We start from the raw sequence: 21,929 nt of genomic DNA, 5'->3' as shown, positions 1-21,929 counted from the left end.
ACCAATGCCACCTGATGGAGGAGTGTCAAAGGCAAACTTCCCCAGATAAGTGACAGTCTGCCCGCTGCGGTTGGACTGGAAGCTGGATCCATACTGAATCTCTCCGCTTGCTTTCTCGCTTCCCATGCCCAGATCCATGATATTATCTAGATAAAAGCAAATTAAAAACCAGATATCATGAACAAATCATCCACATGGTTGCACAAACATGAATGTGAAATGCAATCAGTTGGGAGGAAAATCCTGTAAAAGTGATAAGGTAGCACAAGTTGTGAAAAAAGTCTAGAATATTCACTTTGTCAAGCTATATGAATTTGAAGTGACAGTCCTTGGTGTGTCCGAAATTATACAGTTCATAAAGAAATGTGAGCGCTGTCAGACCTGTAAGTTAAGTGTGTGACTGCTGCATGTGAGACAGTGGTGTCTCTCTCTCTCTCTCTCAGATCCCACAAGCTCTCATAAATCAAGACCTAAACACCCCCTTTGATCCAGTCATTGTGTCCCTCAGGACGACAGCCAAACTGAATGGCAAGATCTGATTTCTTTACAGCAGGGAGGATTATAAAGGCAGACGCCACATCTATCACGCTCAAGGACTCAGAAGACATTTGCAGCAGAAAACATCTGCACATAATGGGGGTAAAATTTGTTTTGTGTTTCCTATCCATTCCCTGCATTAGTGAGCTTTACAATATTTTTTACAAATGTTCATGATATTTTTATTGTCCCACACCACACTGAATGCACACACACATTAAACTTATTCCAAAGATGCCATACAAACTATCAAATCCAGATGTGCTTAATGGGGATACACTTATGTTTTGATCATGCTCTGAAGGCTTAATGTAAGACATTTATAAATAATTATTTGTTAAACAGAAGTTAAAATGGATTTCTCTTTTCATTTGCAGAAAATTATGCACAGGGGTGCTTATATACTCACTCCCTCAGTAATTACAACCTGCTGAAATTTGGCTAAAGGCAAATCATAATGAAACAAACAAAAGCAAAATTATGTATAATACACAATACCATTCAATTATGCTACATGGGAACTATGACACTTGTGGCTATTTTTTTTTTATTTTTGGGAGGTATGACATTTAGAAAAGAAAAGAGAAAAGAGAGTTGATGTAAATGCATTTTACTCTTAATCTTTGGTCTTTTGGAAGTGATTTGAGCAGTGGGACATTTAAACAGAAAGGAGCATGAAATAAAGCCACCACTCCTTTCTTATAGGTCAATATTGAAGGGCACAGCACACACCTGGCTCCACCTGTGATATCACAGCATTGTGCTTTAAAATGTATTATTCTTATTTGACAAAAAATAGCACACATGCAACATTTTCATTTATATAAATTTTAGAGTTTATAATATGAATTTCACCAAGATGAGATGTCAATAAAACAGCACACACACCTGTACTCTGCAACCTCTTTTTTTCATCCATTTGTTTAAATATCTAGTCAGAGGTCACCTAAAATACATTTTATTGCGGTGTTTATAGAAAAAGGTAATATGTCACATGTGTAAGTCAGTTATATTTAATTCACTTGTTTAAAAATGAGGTATACTATTTAGAAGACCTGGCGCTGCAATAACTTCACGCACACTTCTTGGGTAAATAAAGGGGAAATATTTCGCGTTAAATTCAAGCTGAGGTGTTGTTTTAATTTGTGAACAACAAAAAAAAGAACATAAAAATTTTCATTCATTATTCATGAACAAAGTTCGACCAGGTAAATGTAAATCGTGGTCGTTGCATCACAAGGTGATCTTCTCAGCCACACAAGGAAAGTAAAGATTTTGAATATTTCGTGCAGCATTGACACATCACCTCAGATGTGAACCTGTACAATTAGCTAGTGATTGATTTTATGGCAACAATGAACCGAACCAGCAAGTCACCTTTTAAAGACGTCTGAATTACTCAGAAATATACGGGAATCTGCACTAAGCACTAAATAATTCCATATCTCCGGCCTCGCAAATTGAATATAAGATGGTTCAGGGGCCTGGCGTCTAAATAGGCTATGTTTTTATATAGGGGAAAGCAGCCACACACGAATAAAATCCAATCTGTGAAATAAAAGTCATTGCCTAAAGTAGGCCTCGTCTTTGCGGGTGGATGTTAGATTTATAAATCAGTGTCATTTGTAGTTTGACCACATTAATTAGACACCTTTTCTCAGCTTTCAATTTCAATCAGAAGCCAATTGCGTTTTTAGTGGACTTCGCGTAAAACAGCCCTTTTCTCCCAGCCGTTCATAACACATTTCCTCAAACACGCCTCAGCTTTTGAAATTCAAACCCACTACAAGTATGCTAGTTTTCCTCAAATATAGGCTAATATCTTAGCTGCTGATTATTTTAAAAAGTTTTGGTATGAGTCCAGTTGCCTTTTTTCACGCAACGTTTGAAATCCTGACATTTCGGCTACGGGCAAGGGTGAAAATAAAAAGAAAGAAAAATCACATGGCCGACCTGAAAGTCAATTATTTTAAAGGTGTATCTAATTCATAGTGGGCAGTGTTACACCTGACCCCGAAAAAGTATTCACCACGGGAATCTGCCTTTGTGCGCAACAGCCAGAGCGCAAACAGGTGCTCCAAGCCTTAAGACAACTGTTGCCTTTCGCGCACATCGCAGTTTGAACCACTTTAATCAAACACACACACGCACACTCGTAAAAGTAGATTAAAATCTTACCTGTGTTCATCTGTGAATAGTGGTTAATAGATTCCGTACTGGTGAAAATATTCATAGACGTCGGGATGTCCTCTTCTGGGTAGAGACTGTCAGGGATCGTGTTTATTAAACTGCTCATGGTAAGAGGGAGCTTCTCCGCTAGTTTCCCTGTCATAGCAGTTATATTCAGTCCGACATTTATAAAGGACGACGCGCAGGTATCCAAGTAGTTACAGCGGGTGTCCTCAAAGTGGAAATCACAGGTGTGGATCAGGCGTGGAAAAAAGGAGAGAGGAGCAGGGATGATCCTGTTTCTGTAGCTATCCAAGTATCCCGCGGAGGACGAGCAGCGCTGGTTATCTCCTCCTGTGTGATCACAGGCTATAGTTGTTATTAATCTGATCACCGTGGAAGCTGATGGGCTGCTTGTGGGGGAATTTGAAGTCTGTGAATCAATGGAGGAGGTGGTGGTGTTGGTTGCACAAGAGCAGCTCTACTTGCTCTATTGGAGCTGGATAGGGGACTCCAGTTTGCCTGTATTAAATAGGGGGATGGAACATTTGCGTGACGTAGATGACCATATATGGACAGAGCACCCAGCGCCAGGCTCTCCGCGCGTCAGTCTGTGGAAACTACAGTGGAGGCAAAAGGCTCCGACTGATAGATAGCAACGAAGTTGACAAAATCTACATGTCACCTCCAGCTGGGCTCTCCTTCGGGATGAGCCGGTTCTCCTCTGTTCCTGTCCTTGTGGGAAACGTGACTAAACAGCGTGTTATCGTTGTTAATGTCAGACTTTGTGATGCCCGTTGTGGACCATCAGGCACACTGGGAACTATTTATGCAGTTGTGAGTGAGAGAGAAACAGAGTGTGTGGCTATGGGGGTTGAATACTTTATGTCATAAGTTAGATCTACATAGCCAACTGTTTGTTAATATTCTACCAACACTACCAACTAAAGGAAGCTACTTTTTGATCAAATGAGCTCAGCTAGAAAAATTACTTTGGATAGTGCTTTCATTTTGCTCTTTTGTTGAACATACAAACACTCTGTACCGTCCTGTATTGCAGAACACTGGTTCAAAGCCCCATTTCATGCAGCATTACTTACAAAGGCAGTAATTGACGGAGTTAATCTAGTAAATATTGCAGGCGCTTTGTAAATCTACAGGCTTGCTTTGACTTGGAGCCCAATTGACCGCTGAAGTGGAAACTCCAAATAAGGCAGTGTCCGGCCCCGCCCCTTCACGTCTGTATTTGGACTTGTGAGTTCCGGGTGAAGTAGTAGTGGAAAAGTGATCGGAAGCCACAGACATTCAAAGAGATGACAGTGGACAAAGCGTCATGGCTCGCTTTTCACCAGCTTGCCAACTTGTGAAAAAAAGTACCTAAACTGGTTCCTTATAACGTTTCAGAAAATATCCCCTTATGATTTAGTTTGTTACCAAAAAAAAACTTTAGTTGCTGAATGCCGGTGGTGTCATTCATATATTTATCATGTATCACTATTACATCATAGTTATCTGCTCTTGAAGTCCGAATTAATAGTTTAGTTAAGATTTGCTTAGTTTTGGTATTAACGATAAAGAATATTTTTTTTTTAAATGAATTTTGGCTTTGCAAAATTCATAAAACAAATACTGAATGAAATGTCAGTGCCTGAATATTGAGACCTGATAAATTAATAGTACCTCAATGAACCAGAAGTGTAAACAGTGTGTGTGGGAGAATTAGTCTGAATCATGCTGTGTGTTTAGGGGGCTTACACAAACAGAGCAGCCAGTGAGCTAGTGTGTCTCATCACCACAGGCAAGTTCTCTATGTGTATATCAGTGTGTTTTATGAGTAGCACTCATACCAGAGTCCTCTCAGGGCATCTTGCTCCAAGTCTTCTACCCTGAGAAGCAAAATAGACAACAACGATGATGATGGACTTGATTCAAATTTCAACACTCTTGTGTCCGACCAAAGATAGATTTTCTATGTTGACTTCATCATCTGCCTCATACTGACTCACTCCCTAAACTTGTTCTCTGTATCACTTTTTACACATTGGTCCAGGTCAAAAGGCACCACAAGTTAAATTTGTCTTGTGTTTGAGCTGTTCACAGAGTTGTTGTTCTGCATATGTACAGCTATTATCAGGCCTGATTTAAACACAGATTTAGTGATTTTATAGTTATTTCTATATTTTCTGTCCCTGTTAATAGCTTGTGATATAGTGACAAATCTGGCTGAAATTACTAATAATTTTACATATGTTAAGAGGCTATCAATCTTGTGTTACACATCAATTTGTAATATACATTAATGTAAAAAGTAAAAATATACTTTGGGTGGGAAACAACAGTTTCAGTCTCATTAAATGTTTACCACATCAATTTATTCCTTAATTGTGTACCAGTGCAAAATAAAGCAAACCCAGGAATGTTTATACTTGAATTGGAATAAATACCAGGAAAGCCTGACAGTATAGTGTAATGCAGAACAATGCTGTGACCTATGGCCTCATAAATTACACAGTTTAAGCATATAAGATTATAAGATGTAGCATTTATTGCAGGTTTACTGCATCAGCTTGCATTGTAATGTGTGTTCTTCCTGTTATTTTGTCCACCCATTGATATCGCACAAGTTTATCGGTGCAGTGGGAGATCCATGGAAATAGGGTGCCTCAATTGTTGTGTTTGTAGATACAAACCATTGAGAGAATCCCTGCAGGCCAGGGTGAAGACTGTACTACAGTGTCTCTCCTGGGGGAAGCGTTTATGTGGCTCTGTGGTTGGAAAGTTGGCCAGCCCAGCTGGAACACCCACCTGTCGCACTCTTATTTCCTCGACTGTGAGCTGGGCCACATGGGGCGGGCCTGCAGTCTTTGTCTATGGGTTGTGGTATTAGACTGCAGCGTCCAGGCTCCTTTGCATACAGGGATTCCATGGAAGCACAGGTTCATTTTAAAGCACAGCGGAAAACTAACCAGGCACTGTGGATATAGTCAAATTAGTTTTGTTTTTCCAAGCTTCATGGGGAAGGCTGAAATGATTGTTCCTTGCTGTTATTTAAAGAGCTGTGAAGATAAAATGTTGCCAGTTATATCAGCAGTAACCTTACACCCTGCATTTTACAGTACTTTTGAAAGTAAATGCCTTTATTATGATCGTGTATGCCGTAATATTGGCAGCATTTCTAATTAGGCTGACCAAACTGCCAATAATGATGCTCTCATAAGTAAATGATCCCAACAATACCTCATATCTCCAACTTGACCATAAAAAGTGTAATGGTTACACATTGTATTTTTATGTTTCTGCACCAGCGACAGTCACAGCAACAGGAGCCATTATGTTTTTGGGTTGTCCCTCTGTCCATCCCATCATTCCCTCAAACACGATATCTCAAGACACCTGGAAGGAATTTCTTCAAATCTGGCACAAACGTCGACTTGGGCTCAAGGATGAACTTCTTAGAATCTGGTTTATCAAAGGTCAAACGTCATTGATATGGTAATATTGACATAATTTCACACAGATGTTTATTGGGAGACAACAATTTTTACCCAAAAGGCCAACTTCATAATATGAAAAGAAAAAAAAACCAAAACAAAAAAAACTTTTTGGCCATAGCTCAGGAACTGAAGGGAAGATTGTGACCATATTTCACAGTTGGTTGGACACTTTTGACTCAAAAGTAATACAAAATGGGTTTTTAGTTAATTTAATGAATGAATGAATTGGGCCATTCCAGATTTCACACACATGTCTGACTGGGACTATACAACAAGTAAACAACACCTAGCACAGTACAGAGTTTCCTCCATTTCATCAATTCTGCATTTTGAGGATCATTGGAATCACATGACCGCAAACAATGTACAGCTCATAGAGAGGCTTTGCATCTAATAATGCCAGGAGAAAACAAAACACCGCATTTTGAGAAGCTATACTCTATAAGAATCCATCTTCACATAGTAATCAATCTATTTAGCCAATAAATCTATAATAATACAAATAATTGCTCATTCATCAATTCAACAAACTTATATTCAGTAGAATCATATCTATAATCAATATGGTGATAAATTCCATTTAGCCAGTATTCACTACATATGTTATATGAGTCTGGACAGACATGGATGAAAACTGCAACTTGTATCAATGAAGGTATGTTTATTTAGTTTCCTAGTAAGTCCAGAAGTTTGCAATACAGTAGTTCAAATTGAACATCATGCTTGTACCCAGTCCTCGGACCTGGGCAAGATAATGAACCCCAAATTGCTGTGTGTGTGAATGATCAGTTTATGTGTAGGAGTTGACAACTTAGCCTCTGCCAACAATACAAGTACCGGCCATTTACCATATGTGCACAGTTTGACTTTGTGTTTATTTTGTGTATAACAGAGCCTAAAAGTAAGGATATACTGTACACGTGAATATGCTGCAGAGGCAGGATTCAAATCTTCAGGTGGACTAAACCGCACTGAATCTCTTCAGTCAGATTTGCAGCAACAAAATCAGTCTGTAGGGGTCAAACACACTGAAAATAAAGGTGCAAAGTGGTCAGCAGACCATACTGTTCACATGCATTGAACAGATGTCACACTCAAATCCATTTTGCCACTGCTCACAACAAGTGATGAACTCCATAAAATCTCCAGTGAAATAAATCGCCTGCACTACTTCAGAAACAGAGAGAAAAGAAGAATGGAGACTCAAGTCATCATGCATATTAGATCACTTAGTGCCGGTTAGGCAATTGAATTGATTATACAAATTCCTTTTAATTAATGTAAGTTTGAATACATTAAGAAGATATTAAATGCCTTTCCCATATCATCAGGGGATGTAAGAAGTGCCTTTTTTCAGAGAACGCAATATACTGTGCACTGTAGAACTACAGCTGTCAGTTTTTCTTAATCAGAATATTTCAACTCTCCTGACATTTGGAGTAAAAATAAACACATTCAAGGAAGCTGAGTGGCAAAACCCAGCTGTTTTGGCAGGATATCTCCAAGATATAAAGGAAAGAAAAAATGCACAGTGTATTTGGAAGAACAAATCTTGGCATTTCAATGGTGTACTGATGGATTCAAGTAGGTGGTTTTTTTGGAAGAATGCTCTCCCACTTGGCATGCTTCACAATGAGTGTGGAATTATACTGCACTTGCCAATTGTTAAAAATGTGATTTCATAAGTCAAATAAGATGGGTAAATCAAGGTCAAGAGTGATATTCCAACTGACGGGTACTTAACATTGGTTCAAAAGCAATGGACTGTCTGACTAACTGTGCTTATGTGCATTGTTTTGGTTGTTTTGTTTGTGGACACAGCTGCTTTGACTGCTAAGTCGACTGCTAAGCAAACAAAGCAGATGCAGGACAATTTGATCAATGATCTCCCAGAGTTCATTGAGGGGGCACATAGGGGTTTACCAAGGCTGGCTTAACCACCAAAGGAACAAAAACCTCCATTACCTACTCCTGCCGAGCCCACTGATGAGACACCAAATTGGGGTCAATGAATCCACCAACTAAAGATTGATCATCAGAACATCAAAGTCCTTCGTATAAATCCAGCCTTTTTCTGACATCTGGGGTATTGATACAATCCCCTCCCGGAGGACAGTTTCTGGTTCGAAACCAATATTCCTCATTGGGAGTACTCTGACCCACCCTCTACAAAGACCCATGAAGTCTGAAAAGTATCTCCTCGTGAAAGGGTTGAAAAGTTTATCCACATCATCCTCTACACACCTTCCAGGTGGGCCTCTAAAGCAACTGTCCAAAGTTCAAAATAGGTTCATTGTCCCAAAGTTACATTCAAGGACACTTCAACATGTGTTTGAGCTTAAAAAAAAAAAAAAAAAAAAATCAATCAAGGACCTGAAAGCAACTCAGTGTTTCCAATTGAGGTGAGAGTGGTCAATGGAAATATGATAAACAATCACACAAACAGTAAGTTCCCTTCACCCAATACACCACAGGCCCTGCAGTCCCTCCCCCTGCCCTGTCACTCTGCAGAGTATTTTGGTTCAAGTTCCACTGCGGCATCCGGCTGTGTTGCGGTCTCGGTTTCACCTCCCACTTCCTTTTTTTGGCCCTGACGTGTTTCCGCCCCTGAATTAGAATCAACTCTTTCCACACCGAGTTGTGATATCAGGCCGTCTTCCTTCTCTTGCCAACAGTGTTCGGAAACTAATAAGAAATCCCCAGTGAGGTCAAAATCTATCTCCCAAATCCTTCGCTCCAGACCACGTGACAGAGATACAGGGCAACATCAAAACCTAGCAGCTGGTGAAACACAAAGAGGAAATCTCTTTCTAACTCTACGATAAGATAGAGGCAAAGAGGGCTGACCTGTTGCAAGCTTTGAAGAATTTTTTTTGTTTAATTCAGGGAAAGTGGGGAAACATCTTATTTTCTATGATTGTACTGAAGAATTCTACTTCCACAGCATCTTTCAGGCATCTGAGAATCCTTCAGTCTTTGTAGTTTTGGGTGAGAAACTGTAGACTGGCCACAGGCTCTCCTAGATCAAACTTTGTGATGAAGGCCTGAAGATCCCATTTGCCTGTGGGGGAGCAGGATGACACAAACACAGAAATGTATTAGTATTTACAGATATTTGGAAGGTACTTATAACCCAGGTTTGTTTTTTTAGCCATATTCATTTTAGACTGCTTTACAGATCAAAATAACTTAAAGCAGTTCAACCTCACAAGTTTATTAGACAACATGTTTTTATCCTAACAATATCCTACATAAATTTAGTACAGTCTGAGTGCAATCTCTGGTGCATTTCTCATGACCGCTCGGCCCGTGTTGAAGGGATCTGAGGCCTAACTGAGCAGCACATGGCTCTGGGATGTGAGTCACTGAGAACAGCACTGCTGAAAATAAAACATGTTGCTGTAATGATGGAGGTGGGAACGCAAGGACGTATTGGCAAGAAGATATGATTCAATCGCCTGGGCCGTTTTTTTTCTTCCCTCCCCTTTTAAACAAACACCAGACGGCCATCCGGCTGGTATGACAATATCACTTCTTAGATTTTGACAACCGCTGATTCCCTGCAGCTTCCCCTCCCTTTACACACACACACACACACACACACACACGGCAAATTCACAATTATCATTCCAAGGCAACAAAACCCTGTGTGCTCTAAACTTGCAAACTTCAACAGATTCTAGAGAGAATGAGTGTAAGTTTGGGTGTACATGAGACAATGCCGTCCTCCGTAATCCAGGGAATCGCTGACATTCCGGTATTTCCGTATGTGGAGTAATTACATTAACAGATGCTCAAGAATAGGGTAGGAAAATTACTCTTTTGAAAAGAAAGCCAACTATTGAAATGGTCCAAATCTGTAGAGAGAATGGTCTCACAGTTACGGCTTGAGTCAGACTCTGCCTGGACAGAAACATTACTGCTTTTCACCTCTGGCTGCAGCTGCTTTACAGGTCTTCACTGTGGCTGTTTTCGCCATCAGGGACCCACATTTCATATCTTCCAGTATCGTGGAGGAGATCTGGGAGAAGAAATACACTTTGCTGCTGCCACGCACATCAAGTGCACTCCCCTCCCATTAATGGAGACACAAATCAGGGAGATTCATTTGCATTTCAGACGAAATGTCTTATCTAAGGCTGTGATTTTAGAGGCTTTTTTTCAGAAAATATAACTGTATTGAACTCCAATCAAATCTTAAAATAGGTCAACTTTCATCACCTAAAATAAAATTAAAGTAGATTGTTTATTTTCACATGTTTCAATTGTAAGTTTTAAACATAAAATGACAGCATTATCAGATTATTACTCAACTATTTCCAGTCTCACGCACCCTTCATGATACTCCCTACATGTTTAGCTTATGAGACTGGCACCTATGTGTGGCTGGGTTTGCCGTGAGGTCAGGTCAGGTTCTGAGCTCAGCTGGGGAAGATGATGAATAATAACTGGGCGACGAGCAGATGAGTGCCTGAATCTTGCCAGGTCCTTTCAGTGAATGAGGATTGCCTGCAGAGAGGGCTCCAATAATCAAGTGAGGGTAATGGAGTCAAGTGACCTGTCTGTATGATAGGGCATGGCCCCAGTGGCCCCTCTGGCCTGTGCTTCACTGGGAGATAATGCACCGCCTCTGCAGATCCCCAAACTCCCCGGCATGTCCAAAACAAGGTCCCTCACCCCTTACAGGTAGCACTTTAAAGAAAGCTGAGGGGTGAGGCAGCTGGGGGAACAACAAACATTACACTGAATAGAGGGATATATTTCACTAGTCATATGGCAGATTTAACTCTCATGACAGTCATGTATTAATAGTCAAACTTTCTCTTTCCCTTTTTATAGGCAGAACATGCCTTACGGTAGTATTAGGCAACATTTCCTCTAACGGAGAATGTCACACTGAAGATCATTTTATTGTAGACTAACGATAGACGGAGAGTCAAAACCAGGCGCTGCTTGTAAGGCTTTACGCACATAATCCTGTCTAAAGCTGTGCAATCATTGGATGCAATCCAAAATGAGGCAAATACACAATATTTGGTGCTATCACGCTGGCTGGTACCCTGTAAATGCCTAGACTTACAAGTGACCTTAAAATAGGCTGGTGTCTGTTTGTAGTGCAGAGACGTGTTTCCACCTCTCCCATCTGCCTGCTCATGGAAAGGACAGATAGTGTGGGACCTGAGGGCGATGTTAAAGTCTTCCTGCCTCCCCTTTTGTTTCCACCTTGCCTCTCCGTCTGGGTATGGCAGGAAGATCAGCACTGCTGTGAGGTGACACAGAACTGCTACATTTAGTGGTGTGGGCGGTGTCCCTGTTAAACCTCTTATAGTCTCTCAAAAATACTCTAAACCAAGTGATCCTGTTCATGGCAATAGAGTAAGAGAAGCCATATCAGGGTAAGACTTTAACTGAGCTTTATCATGTGACATTCATAATAATGCAATCCTAACATCATGAAGGGGAACGTCTTTGTGGTCATAAGAGGTCAGGGGTCAGCCAAAGAACAGTGCCTCTGGAGCAGCGACGTGTTTTGCTCAGAGATGCTCAGAGGGCAGATGACTGCTGCGGGGAGGGACCTGGGTCGAAAGATCTGTGTCACACCATTTGTCACATTGCAGGAAACATGTTTTGTATTTGTCCTTCAATTCCCTTGCAAAAATATTTGCTTTATAAATGACCCAAACAATGAATAAATTATCAGAATAGTTGCTGATTAGGTTTTTGTTGATCAACTAATTGATTAATCAACTAATTATTTCAGCTTTTGCTGCAACTAACAGTTGCTTTCATTAATGATTGATCTGTGATTTTTTTCTTGATTAATCGATTCACCATTTGGTCTATACATTGTGAGAGTAGTGAAAATTCCCATAACTTCCCACAGTCCAAGGTAACATTTGTAACATGTGTTTTATCCGTCCAACAGTCCAAAACCAAAAGATATTCAGTTTACTATCACATATGATAAATAAATCTAGCTTCTCAAAGGAACTAGGGAATATCTGGCATGAGGTAAATTATTATTACCTGTGGATCGACTAATTGATCATTGTTTTATCTCTATTGTAATTGTTAATTTCAGCAGTGTATTCAATAATACTATGAAGCTATTTATGGATGAGGGGAGTTGAGGAAAAATATTGAAACTTTTACCCCAAACCTGACGAGCATTGGTAAAAAAACAATTTACAAAAAAACAACAACAACAAAACCCCCCACAACCAGCCAAAATTCCAAACGTCAAAGTGTTCCTTTAAGGCAGCCGACTCCTGGCTGAAACTCAGGCCTGCTGTAGCAACCAAATCCTGGCTCTCTTGACTCCACGCAGCTCTGATTAATGATAGAGGCTGTGGGTGGGTGGTAGACATGGATCTGCCCATTACCACACTGCAACATTGCAAATGGCTTCAATTACTGTGGAGTGTGCTGAGCTGGCAGTAGGGGCTCTAGGAGGCAAGATGAGCAACGTGCACCATCCAGTAGCTAACTCCACTGTGATCCATTCATTCACACAACATGATCGTCACATACATCCTCTCCCTTGTAATTTACCATGAAAAATGGAGGGGGGGGGGATGAATGCCAAGAACTGATCAGTTTTTAATTTTCAACTTTTACTTAAATTTTTAGCCAGTATTTCAGGTGCTGCTCTTCTTGTGCTCATCACGGTTTTTGTTTCTGATCAATCTACTGTATCTGGTGTTGAGGTCCCAGTCAGAAGACAGGGGGTTGGATGTGTGAACAGTGTAAAAAGTACAGTGTAGACTGAAACAACACTTGATAGCCTCTCTCAAGGCCTTAGCGCTTTGTAACACTGTTTCCCTTGACAAACTGACTCGGTGGCACTAAACAGTAGCAGGACATATTGAGGGCAAGTATCACGAGGGCCTGTGTGCCCACGCCTGCCCCCCACCCTGGCACAGGGGCAGCCTCCAGTCAGGGACAGCCTTCCTGAGCCAGAGCGAAGGGGATTCCCTATGATCACGCCCCTGTGCCCGGTGCCAAGAGCGCAGCCCCCCTGTAGTTCCTTGTGTAACAAACCAGCTGTCCTCATCAGTTCACTGACCCACATTCATAACCTTAACACAGGAGGCAAAGCAGACTCCCACGGTTCCTCACAACAGCCCTGGTCCACCCCTCATTGTTCACCCCCTTTACTACTTAAGTGATGGTCAGAGATGAAAAGAAAAAAGACAGCAAATTTGCGATAAAATTGAGTCAATGACTGCGCTACTGGAAGTGGAAAATGATCATTAGGAGCCTCCCACCCACGACTAAATGCTCTCCCTTCGCAAATCACATCAATTAATGTCATGGGCTATGAAAAATGCTCTCTGTGTCATACCACATGGAGGGAGGACAGACGCTAATAAGTGAACATACTTAACGGAGGAGGTGGGGAGACATGGGATTCCCTCCGTATCTCTTGTCTGTGCGGGAATACCGTCCTCATCACGGCCAAGTGGAGGCCAGTAATGATACAGCAGGTACACCACTAAATTCATCCAAACCAATAGTAACGGTAAAATCCAATATTATTTCTATTCATAAACCTTGACTAGGCTTTCATTCTTATTATGTCACGCAGTCTATTTCCATTACCCTCTTTAAAAGGGCAGTTATCCTCTCCAGAATTGACCCATCAAATGAAACATTTGATTATCCAAGAGTGAATTTCTTAATTTCATTTCCCTTGAACAGAGAGAACAGTTTGCAGGAGAGAGGAAGTACAACAGCGGGAGTTACACTCATCCAGTAGATTAAGGATGGGTGGATCCACTCAGTTCAATCGCCTCATAATGTGGGGGCAACTACTGTATCGGGGCTGGTAGCAGAAAATGAGTATGCTCCAGTTTATTTTGCACAAATTTTTTTTTTAAATATTCTAAACAGCAGGCTGTTATTCATGTTATTATCTTTCTTCAGCTTAACCACTTCTGACACAGTGAATACCCTAACAATGTGATAATGGTTGATCTCAACCTCCCCAAATGTGAGTTCCAATGCGTAAAATACCTCAAAGTACATCTCTTTTGACATTTCCTTTTCCAGAGGTTTCAACATCAAACAGACCTCAGCCTAATGTACCTGGATTGTTTGCTGACATAGCTGCCAAAACTTCAAACAGCGGAGACTGGCAGCTCCACTCATTCACGGCCGCAACGCTTGAAGTCTCAAACCGCCCTGATCTCCCCTCAAATCACTGGCTGTGACCCGAGTAGAACAGACAGACGGGCACGCCTCCTGTGAGGTACTGTACTATACATCCAAGTGCAGTTGCCCACCTTCAAGAGACTTGTCTTCAAGTGGGAGGAAAAAGTCTGAAAAATCTGAAGTATAAACAAAACAACAACTCTGCTTTCTGCAAGACAAACACAGTTGTCTTTTAAGAGACAAACTAAGAAAGTAATCTGGTAATAACATCAACAGAAAGCAAAGTTAGAAGTAAATATACACTGTTCATGTCTACTGACATGGTTGATAAGTATTTCAGTTTTGGCAGAGGTTAACAAGACATGGTCAGGCAGACTCGTGCAGGTGTGCGTGGGAGCCAACAATACTTGTCTTGACCCTGCAGGCATTAACAATGCAGCAGACTTACTCACTAACCTCATTAACATTACCCTTGTTATGTTCAAGCACTCGGAGAAAATTATCTTTCTAAAGTAACTCCAACTGCTTCGATTAAATGCGCATAATTGTTTGTGAATTGTGCTTAATGACATGTGTCTGGACGAAACACAGCCACAAACCAAAACCTTAGCTTAAAGATGGTTAGATGGTGTCTGGCAAGAGTGTCACGGGGCATTAAATAATAAATCAAATCACTAATAATAGCAGCTTCAGATGTCTTGCAGATACATTTATTAAAACCCAATATGGAAACATAAACTCACCCTAAATAAAGGATTATGCCCACTCAAACAAATGAGGCAATACCTAAATCAAAATCACCCAACTTCCTACTGTATGTCAGGAAATATAATAATCTATTATGAGTTCACAAATCCTTCAGTAGCATAAAGGTTCCTAAAACACAAAAACTATAATGAGAGGAAATGTTTGGGCCTTGAGTTTTAATGCCTTGGTGTAATCTTTCTTCTGCTGATTCAACAACTAACTGCTGGCAGTTGTGTTGATCAGTGTGGGTATATGATAGATGATACTGCAGTGGCCAACAGTGTTGTGAACTCAAGGTGCTGGTGAGTGGAGTCATTACCGCGGGACTTCTCCTCCTGCTCGGCGAGTGACACTGGTTTCTCTGGTTGCTGCTCAAACAACATGAACTGGTAGCGGTGAAAACCAGACTTCTGTGGTGGGCTTGGAGGAGAATAGTCTGCATGGAAAAACAAAGAATGAGAATCAGGGCTGCTGAGATTGCAATGATGCAGCTAAAATCTAACAGTGGGCTTTGACATCCTAATTCTTTTCATTCACCCCTTTTGTGCATCTGGATTACTTTTTTAGATTCAATAAACCAGTAGCAGCTGTAGATCCGTAAAATTGTAATTCTGAATTCCTAGCATTCTTCCTTCACCCTGGCTTGTGGGTAATAAGCAGGCTACAGTTTCCCTTTGGATACATCTTCTTTAACCAACACCAACACTGCAAGACACACCCAACTTCGCTCTCTCTGGGTTCACATCTGACTCTCAACTCCACTGCTGCACTTGTTACAAATGATGACAATGCAAAAACAATGGAGGGTAGGAACTAAAATGACCAAGAGGCAGCGAGTCATGACGGAGCAACTCAATCAATGAGTTAAATAAACTGCTATAAAAAATAAAAAGTGATCCTGAAATAAAAACTAATGAATTATCAAAAGTAAAACTTAATTCTGCAACAGTCAAAAATAATATACATGTTTATAATAATAATAATAATGATAATAATAATAAATACAAATACATAATTTACCACATTGCATTGTACAGCTTATACAACATACATGATTAAAATAAAAAGGTTACAAAATAAACAGTCAATTGAAAACCATACTTACCAGTGAGGGTCGTCCCTTGTATGTGTCCTTTCTTGAGTGCATTGCCCTGGTAATTTAGACACAGAGTCAGTCAGGCAACGCATTTGGGGGATTTTATCAAGGATAGTTAGGTCAGTTCACTTTTGGGACAAACCTCACCATGAAAAACAAACAATTTGAAAAGAAAGACAGTACAGTGGGCCATAATCTTGCTTTCTACAATACTAACACAATGCCAATCTTCCTTTAGTTTTGTGCTTTCAAAACCCAATTCCTCTGTGCTCACTTAGCTCAGTGGCCAGTCCTTGAAATAGCACCCACTGCATCTACAATCTGCAACTACAGTGAGGCTGGAGACGCCACCTAATTAACTAAATACAGTCATATATCATATGTCATATATTGACATAACATTGAAACTTAGGTGATGATTGAGAAAAAGAAAATTTGCAGCTAGTAATTCAAAAATTCAACCTTACAGGAAGCTCCACTATAGGCTTACACCATAATGTTTGGTTAAAATATTTCAAAGTTAAATATATAAACAGTATTATCTATTAATATCTGAAGACAGGAGACAACTCCCAGACAAAAGGCAGTTCCCAAGCAAATTAAACTACTTGGTGGATTCCCAGGTAGCAATTTCCCATATTATTAATTGTATATTAACTTCCTGTTGCCTAGAAACAGAAGCCGATGTGAAGCGTAGATATTTTTCATAAGCGTTTTCTACTGTATATTTGTCAGGTTAAACTCCCTCATCCACAGGAAGCACACATTCAGGCACCTCACACTGCAAATTGCACACAGGAATGTTTGTTTAATAGACTTGGCTGCTTACTGCAAGACGGCTGCATCCTTGAGTGGGAGGAAAAGGACTAAATATGTTGTCTGTGAAATGGCCCAAAACCCACTTGAGGTAAGCATGGAAGTCCCCATCACAGGCATCAAATATCTGGTCTCAGCACCTATTTCTGTCCTAGTTTCTCCACACACAGGCTCCCCCCAAAGGGTGACAACGGTACTGTGTTACTAGACAGCGTGTAAGTACAAAAGCAGACATTTCAGTTTGCTGGATGATAGAACCAAACAAAATACAGTTCATAGTAGTATAAAACATTAAGCCACATTTATCTTTAGGAATGTGGACTCAGAACACACAATGGTATTTTGTAGTTGCTGTTTTTTTAGACAACTTGGGAATGTTGAAAAAAATATTTTCTCAGCCATAAAAAAATTACACTGTTGGAAACTTGATCCCCCTATTTCAGTAATCAAAGAAATAACTGCAGTATTCGTGTTAGGTTTATATTCTTGACAGGGAATGTGATTTATTTTGTTTGCCTTTTAGTCATTTGTGGAACAGTGGACTAGGAAAATACAGCACCTGTCACCTGATGAAATGCTGACCACGCTGCTTGGCCATGATACATAATTAATTTATATTTGACTCTTTCAGTAAAAAATAGTAGTAAAAAATAAACATGTAGCAGTAGCAAAGCATGTGTCCTCTATTGTGTATCATATCATCTATAATCCTGTACCTGCTGTTTAGGAGGTTTAGCAGTGAGTATTAGAAAGCAGAGCACCAGTGTTTACACAGACTGGTAAAATTCAGAAGATTAGTTTCAACTGTGAGTATCTTCATCCACTGATCAGTGAGAAAAAAAGCTTTATTTAGAAATAGCAAGAGTCCTGCAGCCTGCAGGATCCAAACCCATTGCCATAGCAACAGGTAGTCAACATTTGAGCGTGCAACATTTTCCCACATCTTAATGCTCGGTTCTCGCTCACTCTCCATGGCACCCTCTGCCCTTTTAATTTCATTATAATACAGAGAGTAAAAACAACAGCAACTGAATGCAATATTAAAATTCAGACAAACAATAAAAGACAAGTCAATCACATGCAGAACTCACATAGAATCACATACATATTAATAATCACAAGGTATCAAAATCTTAAATATAATCAGTTTTGTGGTTATAGTGGTGTATTGATTCCCAAGCAGTGCTGGTAGTAGTTGTGACAGGGCAAGGCAGTGTTGAGGTCACTGACTCTTGATGTTCACTGGGGAGTGACGGACTCGCTCACACTAATCTAAAGGACATTCTCACGTGGTGGGCGGCCTCCCTCAGGGATCCTACTGTGGGGGCGGGGCACATAGAGAGAAAAGTTCTGACCACTAAATGACAGCCACTCGCTGTGCTAACTGTGTTTTCAGTATTAAGAAAGAATCATCTTGCAGCACAGGTTATGTGTGTGTTTTCTCTTGCAGTATTTTATATAGTTAGAAATAATCAATAATTAATTTCTGATTATTTCTAAGATCTGATAAAGCATGTCTGAATGTATATCCACTGGTCTGTACTACAGAAGTATTTATTAGCGTTTTGTGGAATTTTCATTTTTTATAATGTGGTATGTGTATTCATACAAGCAAAGGGACAACAGATAGAAATCAGCATTGTGCAATATCGGGTGCAATACATTTATTGTATCCTGTCCCTGTTTTAAATAAACAGAAAAGTCCTCACAAGTTAGGGCCATAATATGATTATGAGGTTCCCACAATGTCTGCTGTACCACCAATGAGCTGGTGAACAGGTCTCTTATTTAAGTTATTTCAAAAAAAATTTTGCTGCATGGATGATAGATGTTATGGCTTCCTGCACTACAGAACGTTTGTTTTTCATATGGTAAATCCATTACAGCTTTGTTAGGGGGTATCTAAAGCCACATAGCGCATTGATGAAGTTAATCTTAGATCAATGATATCCTCAGCCAGGATGATACTCTGAGCTCAGGGTTAGAAACAAAAGTGCTAAGACTCCACACCCCAGACACAGTAAAGCTCCCCAATAAAAGCAAGACCAACATAAACTTCATACACTAAGCATATCTATCTTGATAATAACATTAGGCTCATCAGACACAAGTTGACCTGATGGATGTCATGGGAAAAGTATAAAATACATTTATTAAAAATGGTTGATTAATAAATATGTAATGAAAGGTTTGGATGAAAATCTACTGTGAAGCAAGTGTGTTGGTTTCTTGTTATTTCTTGTTTACTGTATTCTCCAGTATATTATACTATTGTGTATAAACATTATACATACATTTGACAAAATATCAAATGTATAGGCCTACTCAAACATATACACTAAGAATCAATGGTGTAACTTTTTGCAGTACAATATACATAGGTATACTGACCAACTACAAATGCTTTTATTTTTGGATTATCTGTGCTGGCCTCAAGCCGAGGATAAAAGTTACGTTACATAACACAGAATATAAAAAGTGTGTCTCTTTACCAAGAGAGCTTGATGGAGTACTCACAGCTGCTGTGTCAGTGTTTCAACATTTGAAAGTTAGGACATTTCAGCAACTGAAAGCTGAAAAAGACTAGGAACGGTTTCATTATATATGTTGTTACCCAGAAACACACTATCAGTGTTTCAAAATATTTTCTCATCTAGCTACACAGGACATTTCAAATTCACATCTTTATGTCACATGATTTCTTCAATCAATGTTTAACCATTCATAGAGATGAACATATACAATACTGCATCATTTTGCTGTCATATTGTATATATTGTTTATATTTATGTACTATTTGTACCAAAAGTACATACTTAAATGTTTGTTCTTTAAACTCTTCTTGTGTTCCAGGTATAAAAGTTACATAAAAACATATACATTTAAATTTATATTTAAATGCTGTATAGTTTACTAGGGGAAATTCTGCAATTAAGAAGTCAGAGAGAAGCTCAGTAGTTTAAAGCTATGTTACAATGACAAAAACTACAACTCACTGTGACTAGATGACAGATTATGAATTCCTGCCACCGGTGATCAGAAGAAGAACCAATCAGAAGTATGCCAATCCTTTAATATAGTTACCATAAAGTAATAGACTTTTCTACGTATTTAGTTGAAGGACAAGCCCAACCTTTTTCCTTCAAATGCTAAAGAAACAAACAGAGAATGACATAAAGTACCTGTATTAGGTTTATGTCAGCGTTATTCCAGAGTTATTAAGTCAAACTAAATGTGACTATACGCCTTGCATCCTCATACTAGGGGAATACCCTTTATTGTAGCTGTGATAGTGAATCACACACTGAGCAGTGTGGGAGAGGCAGACAGAAAGATAAAATCTGAAAGTGTCAAAATGGCTGTTTACTACTTTACATACTCAACAGAAAAGAACAACATACTCTGATGCATAAAGGTGTGTCAATCCTTCAAGAGGAGAGCATTACTTTTGAGATGAGAGACTAAGAAAAAGTGAGAAACAAACAGGAGTAGGAGGCTTTGGTATATTGCTTTGTCTCAGTTGCCAATTCACTCTTACATATAAATGAAAAAGTAAATTGTTGGTTGATGTAATTCAAACTAACTGCAACAATGCGTTGTCAAGAAAATGTCACAACAGTTGATCTCTGAAGAGGCACAATCAATCAGCTAAATATTTTCTGTACTGTGTTGATGTTGCTGGAGAGTGTCCAGACATCTGCTGATATATTTGTGGCAGCAGGGGGTGTAGTGAGTAGGGACACTACCTTTCAAATGGAGGGCGTGCGTTCAGGACTCTGCAACAGGAAACATGTACCCTGCTAAATGGCCCATGAAAAAAATAGAACCCCTACAAGGTGTTGTATAGCTGACCCTGACCTCTGATATCCCTGTGGAGGGCAATCGTGGAAAACAGCATTGTAGATTTAAATATAAAAATTACAATACAAAGAATTTATAAACTATATAATCCATTGCTTGTTCCTAAATGTTAAAGAAACCATTTTCACTAAGTATTTGTTCATTTGTCTCTGCTCTGTTCATATGTAGGAGTCAGTTACCTCTTTAGATACCAGATCTAACTAATGTTAGTCCAGCTGTGGTGTTACGGACACTTCATCCTGCGCTCCCTGTTGCTCATCGTGGCCCAGCTTGCCTTCATGTTTTACTGACTCTGTTTCACACTCTGACTCAGACAAAAACAGAAAGGATCCCAAACAACCTACACGTTATGAGCAATGAATAATTCTGAAAATATGGAAAAAGCAATGCAGTAGAGCTTTTTCTGTGGGTCACGTAATAGCCTGACACTCCAACCACCAATGATTATTGACGGGACACTGATGCACCTCATGTAGGTCTAAAAGTGGCTAACAAAAACAGCTACTACAGGTATCACCGTGGTAAAGTTGCTCAACAATTGAAATTAATCTTAATATTATACATGACGTGTCAACTCCTCTAGGCCTTAGCCTTCTTAGGCTTAGAGAAGATGAGCAGTGTGTTTGTATAATGTGTCTACATAACTTCCGTTAGGAATCCTCTGACAAGAGCCAATAGGTAGGAGTCCGCGAGGGGGTGGTGGGTGGGTGCAGGGGTGCGGTTTCACCAGGAATACCCACTTGCCCAACAACCCTTCTCCTTCTCTGTGTGGGTGAGTGCTTCCCTTTGTCAGTTACTCATGTACCTCCTTGTATATCCACCACTTCCCTCCCCCTCCCTTGCACACCCTGTAAACCCACACCTACGACAATCAGCACCCACGTCCTTCTAATGCAGTTCTGAGAGCATCATTCTCCCTTTTACTTGCAGTCAGGCTAACAGACGGGGAGAGAGAGCATGACAGATGGTGTTCACAGCTCTATTTCTGAGGCTGGACTTGTACCGCCACAGCCAACCCCCCCCCCCCCCCCCCCCCCCCCCCCCCCCCCCCCCCC

At 40.1% G+C, this 21,929-nt stretch overlaps 2 protein-coding genes across 4 annotated transcripts in view; both read right to left on the bottom strand.

The window, feature by feature from the left end:
- egr3 (early growth response 3) overlaps positions 1-3,150 on the bottom strand; it is a 6,897-nt gene extending 3,747 nt beyond the window's left edge. Inside the window, exons 1-2 of one of the 2 annotated variants that reach the window (XM_046035344.1) lie at positions 2,716-3,150; positions 12-146 (exon numbers count right to left, since the gene is read on the bottom strand). In XM_046035344.1, coding sequence (XP_045891300.1) covers positions 12-146; positions 2,716-2,869 — 289 coding nt within the window. In that variant the 5' untranslated portion in view covers positions 2,870-3,150. The remainder of the gene's footprint in view (positions 1-11; positions 147-2,715) is intronic. The other variant, XM_046035345.1, reaches the window with a different exon arrangement.
- Positions 3,151-6,210: 3,060 nt separating this feature from the next.
- Positions 6,211-21,929, bottom strand: part of LOC123959709 (phosphatidylethanolamine-binding protein 4) — a 53,167-nt gene continuing 37,448 nt past the window's right edge. The window contains exons 4-6 of one of the 2 annotated variants that reach the window (XM_046033937.1): positions 16,207-16,252; positions 15,421-15,537; positions 6,211-9,261 (exon numbers count right to left, since the gene is read on the bottom strand). In XM_046033937.1, coding sequence (XP_045889893.1) covers positions 9,170-9,261; positions 15,421-15,537; positions 16,207-16,252 — 255 coding nt within the window. In that variant the 3' untranslated portion in view covers positions 6,211-9,169. The remainder of the gene's footprint in view (positions 9,262-15,420; positions 15,538-16,206; positions 16,253-21,929) is intronic. The other variant, XM_046033935.1, reaches the window with a different exon arrangement.

The sequence above is a fragment of the Micropterus dolomieu genome, linkage group LG21 (assembly GCF_021292245.1).
Source record: "Micropterus dolomieu isolate WLL.071019.BEF.003 ecotype Adirondacks linkage group LG21, ASM2129224v1, whole genome shotgun sequence".
NCBI lineage: Eukaryota > Metazoa > Chordata > Actinopteri > Centrarchiformes > Centrarchidae > Micropterus > Micropterus dolomieu.
Note: the sequence above shows the minus strand (reverse complement) of the source record. Positions and strands in the feature narration are given on the sequence as shown.